Source organism: Nicotiana sylvestris, chromosome 1 (assembly GCF_000393655.2).
Source record: "Nicotiana sylvestris chromosome 1, ASM39365v2, whole genome shotgun sequence".
Classification (NCBI taxonomy): Eukaryota; Viridiplantae; Streptophyta; class Magnoliopsida; order Solanales; family Solanaceae; genus Nicotiana; species Nicotiana sylvestris.
Genome location: NC_091057.1, coordinates 151,616,495 through 151,643,767, shown reverse-complemented (window position 1 = coordinate 151,643,767; position 27,273 = coordinate 151,616,495). Strand labels below are relative to the sequence as shown.

Below are 27,273 nucleotides of genomic sequence, written 5' to 3'. Positions count from 1 at the left end.
TCACTGTTACTTGACTGTAGCTCCACGGCATAACTTTCTCACTTGTTATCGTCAACTGCATGACTGGCCTGCTAACAACTGGTTCTACGTGGACCCTCTTTACCACCAACACTGGTGTGCTTGATACTCCCTGCAGCACTGCCTTGGCTGACTCTGGCTTTTTCGCAGCAACAGACGAGCCTTTACCCACTACCACAAATGGCTTGTCATCTACCTTTCCTAACTGTACCACTGCCATTCCACTGGTCGAATTTTCGTTTGGACTGGCACGAATCATCATTACCGTTTGTGAGGGTGTTTTAAGTTTCCCTCCTTCGTGCACTAGTTTGATCATGTGGGCCTCATGGTGCACTGGTAACAGAGTTTCATTGATGTTGGGTGCCTCTGGTGCCTGAACCTCGATCCTATTTGTGTCAATAAGATCTTGTATGGGCAGTCTTCAACATCCAACACTTCTCAGTATCATGCCCGGGAGCCCCCGAACAATATTCACAGCTTACTGAGTGGTCCAGATTTTTGGGAAGGGGATTTGGAAATTTGGGTTCAACAGGACTTTATAGGCCTATCTGCCTCAACTTGTGGAATAAAGTAGTATAGGTTTCTCCTAACGGAGTGAATGTTCTCGGCTTCTGCATCCTTTCGTTCCTGAAAGCCTGATTTCCGCGGAACCTTGGCCCTGAAGGATTTCTGTAGGCCCTTGGTGGTGGATATGTGTTTTGTGGAGGGCGATATGTGTTTTTTGGAGGTGGATATGTATGTTGGGGAGCCGGCGCACGCCATTGCGGACGAGACGGAGGCTGGGTGTAAGTTTGGGCATGATGGACAGAGAAATGGGGCTCTTGTGGTGGATAATAGGGTTGTGGAAGGTTGTATGGATTGTGTGGATAATTTGGGTAATGGGGTCTGGTTTGGTAGCGAGGGGCTGGACCTCTTGATCTGGACCAAGTACCCTCTTCGACTGTTGCGACCTCCTCTCTCTTCTTTTTCCCGAGCGCACCTCCCGTGCCACTTTGGATAGCCTGAGTTGTGGCCTTGATCGCCGAATAACTCATTATTTGTTGGATCTGAGTCCCTCTTCAACCATGCCGCCCATTTTTACTACTTCATTGAAAGATTTACCAACTGACGTTACCAGGTGACCAAAGTAAGTTGGCTCTAACGTTTGTAAGAAGTAGTCCACCATTTTACCTTCCCTTATTGGCGGATCGACTCTTGCTGCTTGTTCTCTCCAACGGAATCCGAATTCCTTGACGCTCTCTCCAGGCTTTTTCTCAAGTTTTAACAGTGTAATACGGTCGGGGACGATCTCAAGGTTATACTAGAAATGACCTGCAAACGCTTGTGCTAGATCGTCCCAGGTATACCACCTGCAGGATCCTGCCTCGTGTACCATTCTAATGCATACCCGCTTAAACTTTGACCGAAATAAGCTATCAACAACTCATCCTTTCCACCTTCCCCTCTCATCTTACTGCAGAAACCTCGTAGATGCGCCATGGGATCACCATGTCCCTCATATAGATCAAACTTTGGCATCTTAAAACCTACCGGCAATTGAACATCGGGGAAGGGACAGAGATCTTTATAAGACACACTGACTTGGTTGCCCAATCCATGCATATTCCTGAAGGATTGCTCCAAACTTTTCACTTTACGAAGCACTTCGTCCTGCTCCGGATTCTTAGCTGGCCTCTCAATTTCTATCGGGAGCTGAAGGTGAGAGGTGTAAGTGTATGGCTCGGGTGCTTTGAAGGTGAGTTCAAAAGGATAGTATTGATTGTCGTGAACCTGAAACACTAGTTCATCGGGTGATTTTTGCAATGCGGCGGGTGGAGGTGCCACGAAAACAGGAACAACTGGTGGAGGAGGATTTTGTTTGGGTGGTGAAGCTTGGGGATTATAGGAAGTTTCCCCTTGATAGTATTGGGCAATGGGGAAGCTCGTTGATGGACCAGTGGAAGGGTGTTCCGGAGTCCGAGCTGGTGAAAGGGTAGGAGTAGGGGGAAGTATTGGTGGTGTTTGCCCCTTAGCCCAGGCTAGGTGCATCCCAGCTATCTCTTGTCTCAACCTGTCTACTTCCTCCTTCATCATTTGCATCTCTGTCTTTTCCTCCTCAACACTTTTGTCCGAACCAGACATACTTTCCGGAATGGGCCCTTTTGATCTTGTGTGGTAATGGTAATCTGCCAGAACGTTCTAGCGAGCTAACTATTTTGAAATCTCTTTCTCTGATAATAAACAACAAACTTGTTAGCGTTAGAGTTTAACACATATTGCACTTTCACATTGGGGAATGCAATGTTCCTAGGCAGCTAACCATTTCTAACATGTTTTTGTTTTGACTGCATGCGTCATTCCGGCTTATGTCCTTTCTTTATTCACTTTGCCTTTTATTTTTATCTTTTAGTGGTGGTCGAATCTTATGTGAATCGCCTACGTATTATGTCCCCGCATGAATCAGACCGGGCGTAGTTCTGCCACAAGTAAAAATAAAGATACAATTTTGCATTTTATTACCAAAATATGCTATTACAAGCTATATAAAAAAAATCAGACTCCACACTATTAACATTATTTGATATGAAAAGAGAACAGAGGGGTAGACAACAGACTCTTGAAAACAAACAAGTGCAGACTTGAACTAGGGAGACATTAAAGGCTTGAATTTGGTGCCCGCGAGGCATCGTTCGGCCTTTCCGCGGGCTTTGGGGTCAGGCCTCTTTCCAGGCTTTTTAATTCCTCCATGATCCGGTGGACATAACCCATGACTGAGGCAAGAAGGGTATCACGAGGCATTTCCTCACATGTTAGGCACTTCGTGGTGATGTAGTGCCCAATCTCATCGATCCTACCCCTGATTCTATCCCTTTCCATACACAGCTGTTCTATTCGTTGATTCTTTAATCCCAATACTTGAGTGTTGTCAACGAGATGATCTTGGAACCTCTCCATTTGTTCTTCCATGCGGGCTATTGAATCATAGCAGCGCTCCCTGTCCGTCCTAGTATTTCGGGCTTGTTTAAAGACCCTATCTCTGAGAGTGGAATTTGTTTCTCTTAATATTGCAATACTCCCTTCATAATCCCTTCTCACTTGCCATAGGTGCTTTTTCCGCGTTGCTGCACCTTTTACCCATCTGGCCCGCATTCTTGCTATGCTAGCCTCGGATCTTTCCAAGTCTTTTCGGCTTTCAATGACCTGATTCCTTAACCTTGCTATCAGCCTTTTATCGGACCGGCTTCTCCGTTGGTTGTCGGCATCCATTTTCATTTTCCGGATTTGCGCTTTGAGGAACTCGCTTTCCCGGACTAATTTGTTCTTTTCTCCTTCATCGGCAACAACCTGCACCTTGTTCTCAAATTTCACATCCTTAATCTGTTGTTTCAGCTTGCCTATTTCGGCCCGGTATTCCCGCTCTTTGGCCAACCAGTCCCATGGTTCTTGCGACGCCTCAATGAACTCTTGAATGTGGGCTTTTTTGGCTAGTCGTTCTGGCTCATCTCTTACAACATCTCTCTTCCTGTACCAAGCGATATAAGCCGGTGAGACTTCACCTCCGGATAAGTCGCGCACTCGAGTGTTCACCGTTAAATACTGGCATTCATTCCATATAGAACGAACGACTTCTTCATGAAATTGGCCATTGATACCAACCTCGATTGCATAAATACTGAGATTTTCATCTGGGTGTATCACCTGACACCTCCCTAACTGCCTCATCACTCGGTAAGGTGCATAAGGCTGAATGCCTCGGAGTCCCATTAAGAGGAAGTAAGGACCCGTGGCGGGCATGTACACAATTTCTTCAACAGGAAGCCAACCCAATGTCCACCCTATTTGTGCTGCTGTGATGGTGCGAAGGCAAGATACCCAGTCTTCAGACCCTTCTGACAATTTGAGCCCCGAAACCCTCGTGTTATATCCTTCAATGCAACCTTCGTTTGTAGATCTACATCTCATATACTGAGGATGATGACACAAGTGCTCGATCATCCACATTTGCAATAACAAGTTGCATCCTTGGAAAAAATTTGCCCCAGCTTTACAGGCTGTGAGAGCTCGATATATCTCGGCCACTATCATAGGGGCTAGCGTGCTTTTGTTGTTGGTAATTAGGACCTTGACGACTCCAGCCACCTTTAAATCAATATTTTTGTCTTTCCGAGGAAACACCACAATGCCCAAGAATGCTACCATAAAGGCTAATCGCCTATGTTCATCCCATTTTGTCCGATTCCCTCTGCTGCAAACCCCGCTTTCCAGATCGTCGAACCCTCCTATATGCCCATACCTCTGGTATATGAACTGCAAAGTAGAAAAACCCCTATCCAATTCAGAGTATGAGACTCCCTTGCTTATCTTCAGCAGATCCATGAACTTGTGCGAATTGATGGCTCTTGGTGCAATCAAATATTTGTGCCTTAGCCCCTCAGTAATGTCCATATATCCTGCTACCTCTTCTAAGGTTGGGGTGAGTTCAAAATCCGAGAAGTGGAATACGCTGTGGGCCGAGTCCCAAAATGTAATCAAGGCCTTTATGATGTCACATCTGGATCTGACGTTCAACAAACTGGTGAGACCTCCCAGATGTAGTTTGATCTTATCCCGCTCTGACTTTTCCAAATCCTCCCACCATAAGCGCAACTCCAAAGGGATCTTGCTCCTAACTGTCACCGGCAAACTTGGACCCGGGCTCATTCTGTATGTTTGTTTAGGGTGATTAACACTCATTGGACTCAAAGAAAGAAGAAACTTAAAATTGACACACATTAAAATAAAACTTCGGTCTTGTCAATACGGCCTTTCAGCACTTCGAAGAAGATTTAAAGGCTGTGTTTTACCAATCGGACAAAATATTGAAAATGACCAAAAGTGGCTATTTTCGCAAAAAACAGCCTTTCGGCGTCTTTGTACCATACACGTTGGGCCTGGGCCCGCATTGGCAATGGACTGCCCTACTTGCATCATTTTCAGATTTTACGAATCATATTCGGAACCAAACTATAACAACTCGTAAGCATGTAAATAAATTAGGACCTTTTCTCTTTCATTTTTAGAGACAAATTTAATAGAAAAAATGTAGGCACTTTAGGATTATCCTTTTAAAATAAATGAGATGAGCCTCGCCCAATAAAACGCACAAGTTGCAGGGCCCTCAATAATTGGTTAATAATTGTATAGACTTCGGGATCGGTCGTTTAGCAAATTTCACGACCTTACCCAAAATAATGATACGCTAGTCGTTTTAGGCGCGCCTTTAACAATTTACTTTCTTAAAGTCGGGTGCACATTTATGTGATCCAAATCCAAATCTCAACAGAGTCGAAATGTGTCGATAACCACGGGTACATTGATGTGACGTGGTTCGAGATATGTTTTTCACAATGTTGTAATTCTCTGTTAAAATAATAATAATAATAATAATAATAATAATAATAATAATAATAATAATAAAAGCGGTAAAGAGTTTAAAGTTTGCACATAAGTTCATAATTGTATAAATCAGATAATCAAGCCGAATATGACAGTTGAGCGACCGTGCTAGAACCACGGAATTCGGGAATGCCTAACACCTTCTCCCGGGTTAACATAATTTCTTATCCGGATTTCTGGTGCGCAGAATGTTAAACAGAGTCATTCTTTTTCTCGATTCGGGATTCAACTGGTGACTTGGGACACCATAAATCTCCCAAGTGGAGACTCTGAACCTTTAAATAAAATTCTGTTTCGATTGTCCTTTAATTGGAAAAACTCCATTTACGTCCCTTAGCGGGGGTCGCAGACGAAAAAGGAGGTATGACGACATAAACCTTATTGGAACTCCTACAGAACTCCAAAAGGCAACTGATTATTTAAAGAAGGAATTCGAGATGAAAGATCTCGGAAAGACAAAATTATGTCTCGGTTTGCAAATTGAACATTTGACAAATGTGATTTTTGTTCATCAATCTGCCTACATTAAAAAGGTATTGAAACGGTTTTACATGGATGGAGCACATCCATTAAGTACTCCGATGATTGTTCGATCACTTGATGTGATAAGGACCCGTTTTGACCTCAAGAAAAGAATGAAGAGCTTCTTGGTCCTGAAGTACCATATCTTAGTGCAATTGGTGCACTAATGTATCTTGCTAACACTACAAGGCCTGACATAACTTTTTCGGTTAATGTCTTAGCAAGATATAGCTCTGCTCCTACAAGGAGACACTGGAATGGGATCAAACACATATTGCGATATCTAAAAGGGACTACCGATATGGGCTTATTTTATGGAAATGATTGGAATCCCGATCTTGTTGGTTATGCCGATGCTGGGTATTTATCTGACCCATATAAGGCTCGATCTAAAACAAGTTATGTGTTTACATGTGGCGGCACTGCCATATCTTGGCGATCGACTAAGTAATCAATTGTGGCTACTTCTTCTAATCATGTTGAGATAATTGCTATTCATGAAGCAAGTCGAGAATGTATTTGGTTGAGGTCTATAATACATCTTATCCGAGACAAATGTGGTTTGAAGTGTGAAAAATTGCCCACAATTTTGTATGAAGACAATGCAGCATGCATAGCCCAATTGAAGGGAGGATTCATAAAATGAGATAGGACAAAGCACATTTCCCCAAAGTTATTTTTTATACATGATCTTCAAAAGAATGGTGATATCAATGTGCAACAAATGCGTTCAAGTGATAATATGGCTGATTTGTTCGCCAAATCTCTACCAACATCAACCTTCAAGAAATTGGTGTACAAAATTGGGATGCGAAGACTCAAGGATGTGAGTTGATGCTCTCATCAGGGGGAGTTAATACGCGTTGTACTCTTTTTCCCTTACAAGGTTTTGTCCCACTGGATTTTCCTTGCAAGGTTTTTAACGAGGCAACCAAAAGGCGTATTTCTAAACATGTGTACTCTTTTTCCTTTACTATGATTTTTTTTCATAGATTTTTTTTCCTAATAATGTTTTAACGAGACACATTATCTTTGGACATCCAAGAGGGAGTGTTATGATAAATATCACATTATGGTGGATGTCTACTCTTCTTCCATGATCTTCATCTCAAATGCTTAATGACATATTCAATGACATATTTTGTATGTTCAATGACATATTCCATGACATATTTTCTTCACTTTTTATGCCTATATAAAGGCCTTGTAATAGATAGGAAAATACACACAATTGAAGAAGAAATAAGAATCTCTCTTCCTCTCTTTCTATCTATATCTCTTAGTTTGTTTTGTTTGTTCTATATTATTATTTTGGGTTATATTTTACAACAGAACTCATCTTTTAGTTAAAATGACCAATGATAATTTGGGAAAGAGGTTAATTGATTAAAGTGGATGTGCAGAAAATACCAGACGTCCAACCAGTCTTGTTTTAATAAACTCAACATATTTTTCCAATAATAGATATTTTGTTGTGTAATCGTCACCCAAAAAATTGTGTGAAAATTTTATTCAGTGAATTCAAGGCTTCAAGCCTGGGTATGGAGATACTGTTAGAAGTTGCATCTGAAATAAGGATTGTAATAAATGCAGCAAACGGATTTCCCGTCAAAGGGATGTGGAAATTTTCTTCCTACAGGTAGGGGTGTCAATGGTTCGGTTCGATCGGTTATTTTATAAAATTTGTATCATACCAATTTTTCGGTTACTCTATTATGTATAACCAAACTTAGACTTTTCAAAACCGTCTCAATCATGTCGGTTTCTCTTCGGTATTTTTTTAATATCATGTAAAATTCACCAGTAGAAGTAGGATTGCAATAACGTACGTTCTTTTATAGGACTTAGCAAAACTCTCTAGACATTTTTACTGTTTAAAGGGTAATGAATAAAAAAAAAATATGGCTAGAGTATAGATCCATCAACTATTCTACAACAGCGCAAAAGAAATCAAACAAAGGCAAAGAAAATATTAATCACACGAGTTGAAAGATATACCAAGCTGAGACTCAAGAATAAAGTCTAAAGAAGATTAAATATTCAAAAAGATAAATCTAAATTATATGAAAGGAAACATATTCAATACATTGTAGTTTGCTACTCATAATTGCTAGAATACTTTGTGTCTTGCTAATAAAGATACTTGAAATAACTTAGTTTAAGTAGAAGTAGCATAATAGGTTTTAGGAATTAGTATTTTGAGTTTAATTACTTGTTGGCTTGTAATAGTTTTCATAATTCCAAGGCTCAAAGAAAATTTAATGCATTATTATTTTTAAACTTACTAAATAAATATATTTTCTACATGTAAAATTTATTCGGTACGGTGCGTTTTTTTTTTATAAAATAAAAAACCTACCCTAATTATCGGTGTGGTTATATATTTATATAAAAACCTACGGTTTCTTAAAAAGAAACCTAAAAATCAGTTCGGTGCGGTACGGTTCGGTCGGTTTAGTCGGTTTTCGAATATCCATTGACACCCTTTCCTACAGGGGATTAAATTGCTTGGTTTGGTATAAATATTGGGGCTATAATTTTGAGTCCAAAATTCATTTTTACACCAAACTAAACTAATGAATGCAACATGTATATATTTTATGTCTCTCTATCTCCACAAGATTGGGATAAGACTTGGTACACAATATCTTCCCTGGAACCCCAATATGTGATGGTTTTTTTGTTGTTGTACCATACACTCACGAGTGCTAGTTAAAGGCCACGCCACATTAGGTGGTTGGTAACAAGTAATTTTATTTTAGAATTTAAGACAATCTGGTTCCACATCTCATCAATGACAGCATGAATGCTCTGTGATTTTTTGTTAAGCAGATGAGAAAGGTATTTACCTTATTACTCTATATTTTCCATTTAACTTTAAATTCTTGCACATGCAAGATGAAATTGAGTGAAAACTCGTCTGAGAAGGACATCAGATATTAAAACTCTCTGTAATAGATCGTAGTGCCGCTGGAAATGATTGGTAAGGTTAATTGTAGGAAAATGATTTTGGCTTCCCAAAAACATAAAAAAAAAAATTATTTTTATTTTTACCCAAAAACATAATTGATTGTGCTGAATTGAATGATTAGGTCTTCTAATTTACTTTCTTTTTTCACCTTTGATTCCGGGAGCTTATGATTAATATTTGGACAACCGTATTAGTCTTTTAAAGATTTGTGATTGATATATATAAGTAGAAGTCTAGAAGAAGAATTTCCAGGAAAACTTCTTTCAAGATCATTCTTAAACCAAACTTTTAGAAACAGTTTTTGAATAGAAGAATTCCAAAATTTAGAAATTTCAAAGACATGAATGTGGAGATTTTTGCAAGGTTTCCAAGAAAAATTATAATTCATGGATAAAAGCTTAATTCTTGTTAGAATTAGCATGTTTGGCCAAATTTCTCCAAGGCCAAAAGTACTTTTTTTCCTCAAAACAAAATATATTTTTTAAAGTTGAAGTGTTTGGTCAAGCTTTTTGAAGAAGACAAGTGCTTTTGAGTAGAAGCGGTTTTGAAAAAATAGAAAAAAGTAATTTATTTCCAAAAGTACTTTTGAGAAAAATAAATTTAGAAATACTTTTTAAAATCTCGAGCAAACACTAATTGCTGCTCAAAAGGGCGTTCAAATTAATTAGTCAAATACAAACTATTTTTCACCAAAAATACTTTTGAGAAAAATATTTTTTAACTTGTCAAATAAATTTGGAGCGAAATCGGTTAGAATCAATAAAGCAAAGATATTAATAGATATTTTCATTGTTAACAGATATTTTCATAGAATAAATCAATCTAGATTCAGTGGCAATTGAGAATTATACATGAGATCCCTAACTTGTAATGACGGAACCAGTATTTATGAATCCCGGAAAAAGTTAAAGGGTATATATATATATACACGTATATTTTAACTTAACTATACAGTGTAATTATTTCAACAAAATGATATACGCAGACCTTACCCCAAACTTGGAGTAGAGAGATTATTTTTAAATAGACCCCCGACATCCTTCCCTCCAAAAACTTTCCACCTTGCTCTTGGGGAGACTCGAACTCACAACCTCTCGGTTGAAAGTGAGGGTTGTTCTAACATAATCCTATGTATAATATAACTCCTCTTTCACACTCTTCTCCAAAAATATTCTTCCATCATCATTTTTTTCCTTTACCCTACAAGTCGTATTGAACAATTAAGCTAATACAAATTGATCCACACTCTTGGCGAGGTTCTCAAATTGATTCACTAATATATACAGTATAGTTTTAACTCCACATGAAACTAATTGGGAGTAATTTATACTTCAGTAGCTAAATAGGGAACTCCTACAATTATACTACATGATTATAAATTGAAATTTATTAAATATGACGTATTAATGTTAACTAGTAGACAAAGATCCATGCATCTTATAGGAAGAAAGATGCATATCTTTAGCTTAAGATTATTTATTAGAGCATATAGTAAAAACTAAAAATATCCAACGTATAACTCCAAACAAGAAACAACCTTTCTTTTCTTTTACATAAACAAAATACATCACCGCCACAGTTGACAGTTGACACACACGAGACCAAAAAATCCACTGTCTTTGTCGCCCCATTATTTATACTCCCAATGCTCTCCCCTTCCCACTCTCACTTCACCATTTTTCCTTCCTCAAAACTCTCTGTAAAATGGAAGGAAAACCCATTTCCATTTCCTTCCTCTTCACTCTCTCCTCCATTTTCCTTTCCCTCCTTGCCATTTCTGTGTCTTCCACTTCCCCTCAATACCAAACATTAGTCTTAAATTCCCTCCCCAACTCCCAACCTCAGTCCCTCTCATGGGCTACCGAAGATTTCGAAGCCCAACTTTCCGGCGATGGGTCAAACCCGGATCCGGATTACACACTTTCTGTACAGTTGCATCACGTCGACTTAGTATCTCCTTCATCCTTCAATGCTACACCTCACACTTTGTTCAAACTCCGTCTCCAACGTGACGCTGCTAGAGCTAAGGCACTTTCAGACCTCGCCGCAGCTAATATCACCGTTGGCCGCCGCGGCGGTGGACACCATGTTGTCGGCGGCAGGGACTTCTCTAGTTCTGTTACTTCTGGACTCGCTCAGGGTAGTGGTGAGTACTTCACGCGCCTAGGTGTTGGTACTCCTCCCAAGTATGCTTACATGGTGTTGGACACTGGAAGTGACGTCGTTTGGATCCAGTGTTCCCCTTGCAAGAAATGCTACACTCAATCTGACCCAGTTTTTGACCCGACGAAATCCTCCTCCTTCCTTGGTGTTTCATGCGGGTCCCCCTTGTGCCGCCGATTGGATTCTCCGGGCTGTAACCGCAAGAAGTGCCTTTACCAAGTTTCATACGGCGACGGTTCTTTCACCGTCGGTGATTTTTCAACTGAAACATTAACTTTCCGTAAAACACGTGTCAACAACGTGGCCCTTGGATGCGGCCACGATAATGAAGGTTTATTCGTGGGGGCCGCCGGGTTACTTGGTCTCGGACGGGGAAGACTGTCATTTCCGACTCAAGCCGGTCGGAGATTTGGCCGGAAATTCTCCTACTGCCTTGTGGACCGATCTGCTTCCTCTAGACCATCCTATATAGTCTTCGGTGAATCAACAGTTTCTCGAACCGCTGTGTTTACCCCACTCGTCACTAACCCAAAACTCGACACGTTTTACTACGTGGAGCTCACCGGAATCAGCGTCGGCGGCACTAGGGTTCCATCCATTAGGCCGTCACTGTTCAAACTAGACGCAGCCGGTGATGGTGGGGTGATAGTGGATTCAGGAACATCAGTGACCCGGTTGACCCGACCCGCTTACGTGGCGCTGAGGGACGCTTTCAGAATAGGTGCTGCAAATCTGAAGAGGGCACCAGATTTCTCGTTGTTCGATACGTGTTTTGATCTGTCAGGGAAGACGGAAGTTAAAGTGCCGACGGTGGTTCTGCATTTCAAGGGAGCTGACGTGTCATTGCCGGCGTCGAATTACTTGATTCCGGTGGACAGTGATGGAACATTCTGCTTCGCATTTGCAGGTACAATGAGTGGATTGTCAATAATTGGAAACATTCAGCAGCAAGGTTTTAGGGTAGTGTTTGATCTTGCTGGTTCTCGCTTAGGATTTGCTCCTCGTGGCTGTGCTTAAATTAATGACTCGTAATTAAGAAAATTAGTTCCCTAAATCCCCAGTTTTATTTGTTTGATTGAGCTAGGTTGGGGTGGATTAGGAGAAGAGAAAGAAACATGATCAAATGTTGTATGTTTGTATTTTATGTGCTGAATTAATGTTGTAATACAGGCCAACCTTGCCCCCATTTTTTAATCTATGTGTTGGTACAACATACTCCAACCATTCTCCATTTTTTTTCCCAAATTCTTTTATATTCTTTTCTTTCTTCTATATTATATCATTATCTTTTATTTCAATTTCATTTTTTAATTTTCATTAAACAAATTCTATCTTTTATTTTTTATTAATTTGTAATATCCATGATTAAAATAATTCCATAAAGTTTCAATTTTAGCAACAAATAATATTTTATATTCGCACCTTTCAATTTTAACAATATCTGATATTTTATATTTGCACGATTTATTTTTTGAGATAATTATATTTTTTTGTACAATTAACTTATAATTTTACATAAAAATAATAAATGCATGAAAATTAATTTATCAAAATTATACACCAAAGTTAAGATATAATATTAATATTATAAAGATATTACATAAATATAATTAAGTATATATAAAGAGATAAATTAAAAGATTAAATAATAAAATAATAAAAATAAATTGATGAATAGTAATGGGGAGATGAATAGTGTATTTCATATTTGATGGAATACTATTCATCCCCTTTTGGAGACAAAAACAGGGAAGGGTTGGGGCAAAATTCCCCCAAAAATTTCCCCGGGGCAAGGATGGAGATGCCCTAAGAGATAATTCAGAGAAGCAGTTACAACTTGTAGTATAGAATGTGATTTGTAACCCAAATGTGTTTTCCTATAGTAGCTTCAAAAATGTGCGGCGCTGCTTAAATTTGGCATTGCTATATATGTATGCTTTCTTCGAGTTTTGGATTTCTTGAGATTTCTGCAATCATAATTTAAGATGATTTCCTCCAGTTTCAGTAACAATATATGAGACGAAGTGCTTCTCTGCTTTAATACTTGGAAACATCAATATTTCGATAATATCTTAATCAACGTAGATATTGGTGAATCTGACCTTAATATAAGGAGAACTATTTTATCTAATCCTCATTAAACCTATCCGATTCTTATGGGTACATTTAGCTGTCCAAATTTCAGGGGATCCAATTTTTTGTTACGTTGTTTACAATCAGGGAATGTTTGTGGCATTGCGATTTGAAATGAATAAACTAGATAGGATTAGATTACAAGTCATCCTACTATGGCTGTGCAGTTAATGGCGGCATTAAAAGAGAAATTTTCATAAACCACTATAATTTAGAGCCGAGTAACTATAATTTGTCTAATTACCATTCGTAATTACTATTGAATTGTTATTAACTTGTACCACTTATACTCAAACACGCAACGAATAACTGTATTCATTCGCGCAACGAATACAACGTGTATCAACTGTATACATTTGTACAATGGATGCAACTAAGGCAAGACTTAAATATAGAAAAATAAATTGTTCTTGTTGAGAGTCAAACTCAAGACCTTTGCTAACAAAACAAAGGCTCTAACCAACTAAGCTACAAGAGCTTGTCACTCTTTTGTTTCAGTTCAAAATAATTAATCTCTTATTTCATGAATTTGCCATAAGATTCAAATATAGCTATCAATGGTAAATTTTCTTAGAGTATAGTTACGAATAGTAAAAACAGTGTAAATATTTGATGTGTCGCGTAAATTTTAGTTTGAAAAAAAAAAGAGTGAATTTTTTGGAACATGGGCTTTTGGACAATTGAAAATTGAGGTGACCTAACTAAACTTAGAAACTTGAAACAAGGTAGTATCGGTTTGTACCATCACCACCTACGGAGAACTGAGTAAAATCAAAAGGGGATATACCGATTTGTCCATTTTCACATGACCTCAATACCAAATTTCTACAAGTAAAATGACCTGAGATTTAAAGATCTTACACATATGCTACAATAACCAGGTTATATACCCATGTTGACAATTATGTACAGTATGTCTTTTTAAAATTAAAAAATGGAACCCACTCGGTACAATACTACAATTAAAAAGGCCGAAACTTTTCTAATGGTTTTTTGGGAAAAAAATACGTTTTTACTACTAAAAAAAAGTTACATAACTACTTAATTTGCAGTAGTATACTGCGAATTCCAAAAAAGTTTCGGACTCATGATTCTCTGGACCTCCAAACGTTTTGCTTTTCGATGCAGTTGAACTACTGTTGTTTACTAATTATTATATATGATGATACGAGAACTCGAACTCGAACTCGAACTCGAACTCGAACAATTATCTGGCCAAACTGAATCTATTTATCATAATGTTCAATCTTCCTAAGGTGGGAGCAAATTGCGGTGGGGAGCAATTAGATTATGCACTGTTGTTTGTTTGCATCTGGTGTTGTTGGGACCCAACCCAATTATCTTTTGTTTTGTCACGTTATTCCCTCACGAATAAATCTAAAAAACCAGCCCCTCTTTTACGTTTTCGGTGCTCGTCTTGTTCACATTCATATACGTATAGCCCGGGCTGGACATTCTCTGTCTCATAGGAGTATGTTTTTTTTCTTTCTACAAACGGTTTTAAACTTTTCTCAATCAATTAATTCAAGTTCAATATACGTGTATTTGTTCTCATTGTAAAGTGTCAATATCTTCACACTTAATTAACGTTTATGACCTCTTGTTTTTATAATTTTCTTATTTGTTGATGAAATATCTTTCTATACGTTTTAGCACTTGCTAACTAGCAACAAAGTACTCACTGCCTCAAGAAATATTTCCGAATCATGATAGTATTATTTTGGAATGTGAAAGGTGCTACGTGTTCCATGTCCCCGTAGAAACAATAATGTTTTTTTAAAAAAGCAATCAACAGGTGTCCAACTCCAGGCATTAAAATTAAACAAATAGGACAATATCCGTAAGTTATGGTACACTATTTATGGCCTGACCTACAAAACCATCATGTGAAAATATAAAAAGCCCCCATGTGGAATTTGGCAGAGCATGTGCCCAAGTGTATTATCTTCCTTTCGACCACTTATTGATTGTGCACACAATAAAATTTGCGTCGAGAAAGTAAAATCAAGACCGAAAAATATCGCAACAATCGTAATATTTTATTTCAAATATTTGAGTGTACAATCTCTATGAATCGTCTGATTCTTCTTTTCAATAGTAAATAAATTCAAGAGTCTTTGAGCTTGATCTTGAATATGTATTTGTTGTCACAAACGATGATCTTGTTCTTAAACTGGAACTTGACCTTTTTTATTCTTGAACTTGAACTTGAAGCTTGACACTTGGGGAGAAATTTGCAGCGTTTGATCCACGAGCTCTTTCTTGCGTCTTGTTATAACTTCTAGTGTCTTTTCTGAGTTATGAAGACCCCTATTTATAGTTGTGGAAGGGAGTTGTGATAAGAACAAACTCTTTCCGACCAATCAAATTGAAGTGTGACATGACCGCATTTGATTTGTCAGAACATGTCACTTGCACACGTGACACGATTTTATTGGTCTTTTAGTGTGACTTGGCATGCCTTGTCATTTTGACACGTGTCATGATCCCATTGACTCTTCTGTTTGACTTGGCGTGTCACGTCATTTGACACGTGGCACCAAACTGGGCCTCTAGGAAGATGATATCTTGGGCCTAATGAAGTGGGCTCATCACTTGTAGCCCAATTAAATGGGTTAGCCCAATGGATTAAGACTTATTTATTTAATCCATATATATTGGACTTATATAATTAATTCAATTACATTAGCCCATAATATTTAATATATCTTGAATTTGAAATATAATCCAAATTATTTTATGAATTTAATTTTAATAAAATTTATATGCCTACAAATATCCCCTACTTCAAGACTTGTCAATATATCAACTAGTCGACCTTGAAAGACGAGGCTTGAAGTACCACGCTTAAACGATTGAGTAACTCGCACGTTGTTTTACATATAGATGAAAGCTATTAATTTTTAAGCTTTCCAAGCTGAGCTGCTTTTCTTTTAATGTATAATTCATGCCAAGGCTTTAATTCACAATCCATATGAGCAAATATCACAACAAGAGATAAAATCATATTAGAAAAGATAAATCATGGAAACTTTAAGTTTGTCGCCAGGTAATTAAGGTCATGTGACCAAACACCACAGAGAGTGGTATTGAGATATACGTTTGGTCTCCAGGGGCTTTCACTTGTTTTGAAACGTAGGAATCCAATCACGGCTACACAGCTTCCGACTAGCATTTTCCTAGTTTGAGTAGGAATCCAATCACAGCATCCTAATTCACGATGGGATTGTTTTTCCAGTTAATCTTGTGAACACCTAATTTTTTACAATATTTAATTTTTTATCATTTTTTTTATGTAAATATTTTAGGGGGTTTTAACATACTATTATTTTAGCTTTATTACACTTTTTATTATAGAATAAAAATACCAAAAAAAATTAAAAGGTAAATTATCACTATTAATTTTTTTTTATTTTTTGTTTTTTTATATAAAAAATCCGAAAATATTTATTTTATTTTTTTTAAAAAAAATAAATAATAATAATAATAATAATAATTTCGGGAATGATTTAAAAAATAAGAAAAAGGGAAGTATTGAATAAAAAAAATATAAAAGTAAAAATAGGTGGAATTCTCTTTTAAAAAAAAAATAAAAGAATGTAGAAAATTTACAAAAATAAAAAGTTTTGTGGAAATTTTAAAAGTAAAAGAAGGTTGGAATTAAAAAATAAATATAAAGGTATCTGAAAATTTAAAAAATTTAAAGTAATTGAAAGTAGCATTTTTAAAAGAAAAAGAAAAGATGGTGGTTTGTTTTTTTTAAAGAAAAGTTAAATAAAGTGAGATTCTCTTTTAAAAAAATAAAAAGTGGAATTTTAAATAAGATAAAAGTAATTAAAGTTGGAATTTTAAAAATAAAAGTAAATAAAGGTGGGATTTCTTTTTCTAAAAAAATAAAAGCAATTTGTAAGTGGGATTTCTTTTAATTAAAAAATAAAAAATAAAAAAAAACAAATTTGAAAATTTCGAAAATTTCGCTATAAATAGAAAAGAAAATTTAGGAAGAAGGGATGTTCAAAATAAAAGAGGAAAAACTAGATAGAGAGAAGAAAAAAAGGGGGCGGAGAGAGGTATACACTCGATATGCACTCTGGATACACTCTGGATATACAGGGATATAATTTATTTTGGAGAGAGTAAAAAAGATAGAACCAAATTTTCTGAAATATTGAGAGTGGAAGAACACCATAGAGAGTTCAAAGCTAGAAAGAAAAAAAACAAAGAGAGATTTTCAGACTATTTTTCTTCTCCATTTTTACTAGTTTTCTCCGTGTTGCTGGGATTTCTGGATTGAGGTGTTGAAGCTACTGTGTTGGGCTTTCTGCTGTTGTATGTTGCCGTGTTACATACTACTTTGCTGACCTTCTTCTTCTTGTATTGACAATACCAGGTACACAACTGTAACTTTGGCATATTGTAAGCTGAAATGTGAAAGCGTGAATACATATGAAGAATAGAACTTTGAAGTTTTAATTTAGCTTTTTCTTTGTTTCTTTTACTAATTGTATTTAGGCTATTTCATGTATTATTATTCTGTAAATTTTTGTCGCTTTGCATAACTAGGCATCTTGTAGTGATGTATTAAATAATACTTTGCTTTAGCTTGATTATTAGGTAGTATATATTTAAGCATGCTCATTACTGTCAAACTGTTTAATAATTGGAATAAGAGGAAACATAAGTTGGTGTCTTTAGTGAATCGGCTTGGCAAAACTGATTAGTTCACTAGCTATGAAGGTTTTAATATTGTCAACATTAGGTTAATCGTGAACATGTAGCTAAATTTAGTCAAAACATGTAATTAATTAGGATTTTTTCTCTTTTATTTTAGAGACGAATTTAATAGAAATGTAGTCACTTTAGGATATCCTTAAAATAAATGAGGCGTGCTTCGCCAAAATAAATACAAAATTGCGGGGCCCTCAATAATTATTTGTTTTAAAATACTTAGACTTAGGGACGGGCCGTTTAGTCAATTTCACGGCCCTACCCAAAATAATGATACGCTAGTCGCTTTAGGCGCGTCTTTAATAATGTTATACTCTTAAATTCGGGTGCACATTTATGTGACCCAAATTCAAATCTCAACGGAGTTGAAATGTGTCAATAACCACGGGTACATTGATGTGACGTGGTTCGAGATACGTTTTTCACAATGTTGTAATTCTCTGTTAAAATAATAATAATAATAATAATAAAAGCGGTAAAGAGTTTAAAGTTTGCACATAAGTTCATAATTATATAAAATCAGATAATCAAGCCGAATATGATAGTTGAGCGACCGTGTTAGAACCACGGAACTTGGGAATGCCTAACACCTTCTCCCGGGTTAACAGAATTCCTTATCCAGATTTCTGGTGCGCAGACTGTTAAACAGAGTCAATATTTTCCTCGATTCGGGATTCAACCGGTGAATTGGGACACCATAAATTTCCCAAGTGGCGACTCTGAAATAAATAAATAAATCCCGTTTCGATTGTCCTTTAATTGGAAAAAAACTCCACTCCGTGCCCCTTTTGGGCGGCGCGGGCGAAAAAGGAGGTGTGACAGCTCTGGCGACTCTGCTGGGGATTTCCAGAACCACTGGTTCAGGGTTAGAAATCGAGCTTAGAATAAATTGTTGTGTTTAGCTTTATCTGATTTTGTTACATGATCTGTGCTTAATGTGCTAACTAACTGCTTTTACCGCTTTGATATTTTGTGAACTGTATATAAACTGTGCCGAAACCCATTCTCCTCTCTGAGTCTTCTAAATCATGAAGAAGGGTGCACTTCGTGTGACTTCTTTTCTGTTTAGAGTCAATCCCATTTTTGGAACGAGGTTCGGATAAGTTGCAAAGCCGGGTTGAGCTTCTGTATCCCCGGTACGCTGCCCCCCCCCCCCCCGGCTCGAGCTGTCCGCTCGGGTAAGCCAGGTCTAGAACAAACACCCAGGTTCTGAACCTAGAATAATTCAACTTCATGCCGGATCCCTAGTAGGAACGCTTATCTGCATCATGTGCACATTTGACTTAGGGGACTCAACACAGGGATTGGGTCCGTCTAGGACAAGCAACCTGAAATGAAAAAAGACCATCCTGCTGTATCTTGTTTGTTTTGCACATTTATTTGCTTCAGATCTGCATGCTGGCCGGCTTCTGAAATCGAGAATTTTTGAAAAATTGTGAAAAAAAAAGAAAAAGAAAAAGAAAAATAGCAGTGTAGGGAGATAACTACTTATTTTTAGAAAAATAAAACCAATGTCCAAGTAGTGTCAAAACCTTGCCGAAATTTTGAAAAATGAAAAAAAAATTGTTTTTTTTAGTTTGATTTATTTGAAAAACAAAAGAAAGGAGTCTTGTTTACAAGTTTAGTTTATGTTGGTGAACTACGCCGGTTTGATTCTCACAGGATGTGAGATACGTAGGCAGCCCTCATCGGGTCCAACCTCCCCTTTTGCTAAAATAGCCAAAAAAAAAGCATGTCAAAATTTTAATTTTTTTGTCATAAATAAGTCGGGTGATGTCCAACCTCTCCTTTGCAAAAATAGCCAAAAGAATGTCGATTTTTTGTCATAAATAAGTCGGGTAATGCCGCTCATGTCAAATATAGCCAAGTGTCCCCAAAAGGGACGCCGGAAGGCTGACTTTGCATAAACGGCCACATTTGGTCATTCTTTTAGAATTTTGACATGTTATCCACACAGCCTTAAATTCTTCATCCCCGAGGCGCTAAAAGGTCGTGTTTGCAATACCGGGTCTTTTATTCTAATTTGAAAAAAACAAACAAGAAGAGAGTCATAGATAAGTTGGGTCACGCCGTTTTGTCAAAATTAGCCAAATGTTCCCAAACGGGACGCCGGAAGGCTGATTTTGCATAAACAACCACCTTTGGTTATGTTTTGATTTTTGACCCTCACAGCCTTAAAATCTTCATCCCTGAGGCGCTGAAAAGCCGTGTTTGCAATACTGGGTCTTTTATTCTAATTTGAAAAAAAAACAAGAAAAGAGTCAAAAAAGTTGGGTCACACCGTTTTGTAAAAAATAACCGAATATTCTCGAAAGGGACGCCAGAAGGCTGACTTTGCATAAACGACCATCTTTGGTCATTCTTTTGGGTTGTGACCAGTTATCCCGCACAAACTTAAAATCTTCGTCTCTGAAGTGCTGAAAGGTCGTGTTTGCAAAACCAGGTCTTTTATTATTTGAAAAACAAGAAAATAGTCAGTGGTCAAGTGAATACCGTTTGGTTTTTAGTTAAAATAGGCCGGCCCAGCTTCGGTGATGTCTTAAAACCGTTCTTGCCGAGATAGCCTTAGAGTATCTTTCAGTTATCGAAGGGCTATTTTCGTAAAAGAACGAACAAGTTTGTGAAAGGTCGTAAAATAATCCTTCCCGGCCTTAAAATTCATGTGAAATTGAGAAGGGACCACTTCTGAAAAACAACCATTTGGTTAAAATTGGCATATAGGGGAAGGAATCTGGCTGTTTGTTTTTGAATTTGTAATTCTTTGATTAGAGTATGCGGGTTATTTGATTTTCGAGACCGTTTGTTGTCTTTTGTCAAAGTCTGTTAGTATGGTCAGTTTTTAAACTTTTGTAATCAAGTTTGTTTTATTATGAAAATTGAAAATTCCAAAAAATGTTTTAATATTATTTATCTTTTATTAGTCCGAACTACGCAAGGTCTAATTCATGCGGGGACATGATACGTAGGCAATCTACATAAGGTTCGACCACCGCTAAAAAGAAAAAAAAAGAAAGTGAATAAAAGAAAAGAAAGAGAGATAGAGAGAGAGAGAGAGAGAGAGAGAGAGAGAGAAAGAAAAAGGAAAAAAAGAGGGATTGGAGGGTTTCCGAAACACTTGAAAAATGCACAAATAAAATAAGCCGGGATGATGCATGCGGTAGGAGCAAAAACATGTTAGAAATGGTTAACAGCCTAAGAACATTGCATCCCCCAACGTGCAATTGCAATATCTGTTAAAACTCTAACGCTAACAGGTTTGTTGTTCGTCCAATTCCAAACAGTTAGTTGTTAAAGCGTACTGGCACCATACCATTATCAAACAAGATCAAAAGGGCCTATACTAGAAAGCATGACTGGCTCAGAAAATAGTGTTGAGTTGGAAAGGACGGCACATCAGATGCTGAAGGAGGCGATGGCCAATATAGAAAAAATGAGATTGGAAATGAATGAAATGCAGCTAGTCATGGCTAAGGTGCAAAAGGGGCCCGAACTACTCGTCACTCCTACTCCCCCACCAGGACACACGCCGGAATACCCTTCCCCCGGCCCTTCAACAAGCTTCCCAAGCTACCACTACTATCAGGGGAGAGATGCCTATGATCCCCAAGCTCCGCTACCCAATCAGAACCCTCCACCACCAAATGTTCCTATCTTTGTGGCACCTCTCCCAACCACATTACAAAGATCATCTAGTGAACCACTGTTCCAAGTTCACGACACCCAATATTTTCCTCCTGAACCCACTTTTAAAGCTCCTGAGCCATACACATATACACCCCAATTTGGGATCTCAGAGGAAGCTGAGAAACCGGTTAAGAACACAAAACATGAGGAGGTGATTCGAAAGGTCAAAAGCCTGGAGCAATCCTTCAGGAACATGCACGGGTTAGGCCACCAGGTCAGCGTGGCCTATAAGGATCTATGCCCTTTCCCTGAAGTCCAATTGCCGTCAGGGTTCAAGATGCCCAAGTTCGATTTATACGAAGGGCATGGCGATCTTGTGGCACATCTACGGGGTTTTTGTAGCAAGATGAGAGGAGCTGGTAGCAAAGACGAGCTGCTGATAGATTACTTTGGCCAAAGCCTAAGTGGGTCAGCACTGGAATGGTATACAAGACAAGATTCGAGCAGGTGGTACACCTGGGACGATCTAGCACAGGCTTTCGCAGGTCACTTCCAGTACAACCTTGAGATAGTCCCTGACCGTCTCACATTGCTAAAGTTTGAGAAGAAGCTCGGGGAGAGCTTCCGAGAATTTGGGTTCCGGTGGAGAGAACAGGCAGCCAGAGTTGATTCTCCAATGAGGGAAAACGAAATGGTGGACTATTTTCTGCAAACTCTAGAGCCAACGTACTTTGGTCACTTGGTGACGTCAGTAGGCAAATCCTTCAATGAAGTAGTGAAAATGAGAGTTATGATAGAAGGGGGACTTAAGTCCAATAAGATCCTGAGTTACTCGGCAATCAAGGCAATGACTCAGGCCATTCAGAGCGGCACGAGAGGTGCGCTTGAAAAGAAAAAGAGAGAAGAGGTCGCGACAATAGAGGCAGGCAACTGGTCCAGATCGAGAGGTCCTTCCCCTCGCTACCAACCCAGACCCCATCACCCAAACTACCCTCACACTCCAAATTACCCTCCACAACTCTACTACCCGCCACAAGAACCACACTTCTCCGTACACCAAGCCCAGACGTACACTCAGCCTCCGGCTCGCCCGCCGGCTCCCCAAAACACATATCCACCTCCACCAAACACCTATCTGCCGCCAAGGGCCTACAGGAACCCTCCAGGGGCAGGTTTCCGGGGAAATTAGGCTTTCAGAAATGAAAGAATACAGAGAACATTCACTGAGTTGGGAGAAACCTATACTGTCGTGTTCCACAAATTAAGGCAGTTAGGCTTGTTGAGTCCTGTTGAGCCCAGATTGCCAAATCCCCTTCCCAAAAATATGGATCACTCGGTAAGTTGTGAGTATTGTTCGGGGGCTCCCGGACATGATACCGAGAAGTGTTGGAAGTTGAAACATGTAGTGCAAAATCTTATTGACACCAACAAGATTGAGGTTCAGACACCAGAGGCACCCAACATCAATTAGAACCCGTTGCCGGCACACCATGAAACCCACATGATCGATCTAGTACACGAAGGAGGGGAGCTAAAGAAACCCTCACAAATAGTGATGATGGTCCGTGCCGGTTCAAAAGAAAAGTTAACTAGTGGAAAAGCGGTGGTATAGTTGGAAAAGGTAGATGACAAGCCAGTTATGGTATTGGGAAAAGGGTCCAGTGAGGCAGATGTACAGTTTGTGGGGCTAAAAGCAAAAATCAACAATTGAATGACTACTCCTCTTCCTATACGAAGGAAGTCTTGGTAGTGGGCTCTGATTTTCTTTCTTGTTGTCTGGATTATTCCAGGGTTGTAATCTAGATTTCTTTTTGTGCTCGCCAAAGTGTGAAACCTTGTTATCCCGTATTTTAATAAAGTGAAAGTTTTTTTCCTCATTCCTTATTTTGTTTTAATTTTTCTTCTTCTTTTTCTCTTCTGAACAGTTCTCTTTATACTGGTTCTAATGACATGGCATGCACGACTGATCTTCAACCTAGTCTAAAAAAAATCAATTTGATTTCGAACTTATAGTACAAGATTGTGATGATAAGTCAGAATACGATGAGGATGAAGCCTTCGAAGAAATTAACAGAGAGTTGAGCCAATTTGAAGAGAAAAAAAAGAGCCCAACTCAAATGACACGGAAACCGTCAATCTAGGGGATGCGGATGATATCAGGGAAGCTAAGATAAGCGTCCAAATTGAACCAAACATCAGGGAAGAACTAATCAAAGCACTTACTGAATTCAAAAACTTTTTGCATGGTCATACGACGACATGCCGGGTTTAAGCACCAATCTAGTGGTTCACGAATTGCCCACTGACCCGACATTTCCTCCTGTCAAGCAAAATTGAGGAAGTTCAAAACCGACATGAGTGTGAAGATTAAGGAAGAAGTAACCAAACAGCTGAATGCTAAGGTTATTCGGGTCGCTCAATATCCTGATTGGTTGGCTAATGTGGTGCCAGTGCCAAAAAAAAGATGGAAAAATCCGGGTGTGTGTTGATTATCGCAATCTGAACAGAGCAAGCTCAATGACGCTTTATGTTTAACATATATCGAAGGGAAATGCATCGACATGGCTATCAATTCTGACGCAGTTAAGAGATATTATGTATGATTTCTTGTAATTGTAATTGTTGTTTGTTTGTACTTAGCATTTATCGGAGAATGAAATGACGGGACAATTCTTTCTTCTATCCAAACACTTTAACCTTTGCTTCCCTTTTGAGCCTTATTTATTCTTTCATACACCTCTTTTTGGAATCAGTAATGAAAATGAAAGAAAAAGAGAAGAAAAAACAAATAATGATAATAAAGACAAAAGAAAAGTCACAAGAAAAAAAACAAAGGAATTGGGAACTACGTTTGACCTAATTCCTCAAAGAAGGATACGTAGGCGCCTTACGGCTCGGTCATGGTGTAACAAAAAAAAATTCCAAGCAAGAAAACTGGGGCAGAAGTTGTGTTTGTAATTTTGGGAAGAAAGTTTGATTCCAAGAGTTGTAATGTTTTACCCATCAAAATGATTTTGAACCTTCTTGATACCCCTTTTCTTTTAGCCATACACAAAAACCCATATTGATGTCCAAAAAGACCTCCCGATCAGTATCCGAGAAGTGCCAAGTCATGCAAACGGAAGTCGGGAATAACACTCTAATCCCCAGCAGAGAAGAGGATCATAAACTGGAAATGAATTGATAACCGAAAAGAATCCCCCGCAGAGAGAGTCATACCGGCAGCACTCCAATCCCCAGCTAAAAATAAAATAAAATGAGAGAGTATTATCGGTGAAAACCTTCACAGGCACCATAAGGCGACTAAAGATGAGAGAAATAAAACGAGAGAGTCTTATCGGTGAAAACCTTCATAGGCACCATAAGACTACGGGAGTTGAGAGAAACGAGAGAATCTTATTAGTGAAAACCCCTCGAAGGGCACTATGAGTCGACAAGACAAGATTGGCGAAAATGATCCGCATTTGGCAAAGAGTTGAGTGCCTGTTTATCCCCAGCAACATGAGGTCATCCGAAGGGTTGATTGATACAAATAGACTGGGTTGATTAATCCGAAATGCGCGACATGATCGTTGGGATCAGTTATATTATTCAGATAAGTTCTTTTCTTTCCTTTTCCCCAGTATTTGTTCAGAAAGACTTCTTCTTTTTCTATTTTTTGGGATCATCACTTTTTCATTTCTTGGTTTAAAGACTTTACCTCCCCAGCAGTTTGTTTTTGAAAAGGATTTTCAGAGCTTACTACCAGTTGCCAAAATGATGCAAAGCAAAATGCGAATAGGACAGGTCAAAGATAAGGCGATAAAGCGAAAAGAAGTTGGTCGCAAGACCAAATGATGAATGGGTCTAGATCCCAAGAGGACCAAATTTCCAAGGGAAGTTGGAGAAAAACAGGAAAACAACAGTTGAGAAAATTGTGGACCTAATTCCAAGAGGGCCCCCAGCAGATCATCGAGATATAGGAGCATCCCCGACAGATTTTCGACCAAGTTTCAAGAGGGTCGGACAACACAGAGTGGGAAGGAAGAAAAGGAAAATTCATCCCCAGCAAGTTTTGATAGCGTAATGAAACACAAAGCGGGGAAGGGAGATAGGGAAAAACCATCCCCAGCAGGAGTGGCACGACCACTCACCATGTTTTAAAACTAACAAATTTTCTTTAATTTGAAGCAGGAAAAGGAAATCTTATTAATGGCGAAAAAACATGCCACAAGGAAAAGCACCAAAACTGGGGCAGAAAATTTTCTGCCATTGTCGAAAAATTTTCTCGAAGGAACGAGGAAATCAATTCAAGTTTTAAGAGATAGCAAGACAACACGATTTTAAGAAAAACAGTCGGAGGTAAGACAATTTCAAGTTTTGAAGTCGGGAGCCCGCCCGTATAATAGAGGTATGCAGTTCACTCTTTAAATTTCAAGTTTTGAAGATGGGTCTATCTGCCCTCGAATAGGATATGATGGGTCTGTCCGCCCTCAAATAGGATATGATGGGTCTGTCCGCCCTCGAAAAGGATATGATGGGTCTGTCCGCCCTCAAATAGGATATGATGGGCCTGTCCGCCCTAGAATAGGATATGATGGGTCTATCCGCCCTCGAATAGGATATTTTTGAGTTCATCCACCCTCGAATAGGATATTTTGGGTTCATCCGCCCTCGAATAGGATATTTTGGGTTCATCCGCCCTCGAATAGGATATGATGGGTCTATCCGCCCTCGAATAGGATATGATGGGTCTGTCCGCCCTCGAACAAGATATGATGGGTCTGTCCTCCCTCAAATAGGATATGATGGGTCTGTCCGCCCTCGAACAGGATATGATGGGTCTGTCCGCCCTCAAATAGGATATGATGGGCCTGTCCACCCTAGAATAGGATATGATGAGTCTATCCGCCCTCGAATAGGATATTTTTGAGTTCATCCACCCTCGAATAGGATATTTTGGATTCATCCGCCCTCGAATAGGATATTTTTGGGTTCATCCACCCTCGAAAAGGATATTTTGGGTTCATCCGCCCTCGAATAGGATATGATGGGTCTATCCGCCCTCGAATAGGATATGATGGGTCTGTCCGCCCTCGAATAGGATATGATGGGTCTGTCCGCCCTCAAATAGGATATGATGGGTCTGTCCGCCCTCGAACAGGATATGATGGGTCTGTCCGCCCTCAAATAGGATATGATGGGTCTGTCCGCCCTCGAATAGGATATGATGGGTCTGTCCTCCCTCGAATAGGATATGATGGGTCTATCCGCCCTCGAATAGGATATTGAATTTAATCCTTCCTCAAAAGGACATTTAATTTATTTCGACCCAAGTGGTCCTGCTTGTATAAACATTGCCAAAATATATATTTTCATAAATCATTGCCAAATGCATTTTATTTTCAAAGTTGCTGATGAAAGTCAGGAGCCCGCCTGGAGAATGGAGGGCGTTAAATTCTAAGATTGTTGAAGAAGTCAGGAGCCCGCCTGGAGAATTGAGGTTGTGTCATCTTTCAAAAGTCAAGGTGGAGTCAGGAGCCCACTTGTAGAACAGGGGAATACATTGAAGTTTGAAGTCAGTAAAGCAGAGGGTTACAACAAAAATCCCCAGCAGAAATCAGAAGGAAGACCACAAGTCGAGCTAGAAGTAAAGAAATACCAGAGGAAACACAAAGCAACAAGGCAGCAACAATCACATGACCAAACTCGAGAATAAA

The 27,273-nt window shown here is 38.7% G+C and overlaps 1 protein-coding gene across 1 annotated transcript; it reads left to right on the top strand.

Moving 5' to 3' along the window:
• The first annotated feature begins 10,521 nt into the window (after positions 1–10,521).
• LOC104225501 (aspartyl protease family protein 2) lies at positions 10,522–12,320 on the top strand. The gene has a single exon (XM_009777316.2). The coding sequence runs from the start codon at positions 10,631–10,633 to the stop codon at positions 12,104–12,106; it is 1,476 nt and encodes a 491-aa protein (XP_009775618.1). The 5' UTR covers positions 10,522–10,630; the 3' UTR covers positions 12,107–12,320.
• The last annotated feature ends 14,953 nt before the right edge of the window (positions 12,321–27,273 follow it).

Excerpts from the sequence above, each read along its gene's own strand:
- LOC104225501 (XM_009777316.2), top strand. The coding sequence starts at position 10,631 with ATGGAAGGAAAACCCATTTCCATTTCCTTCCTCTTCACTCTCTCCTCC.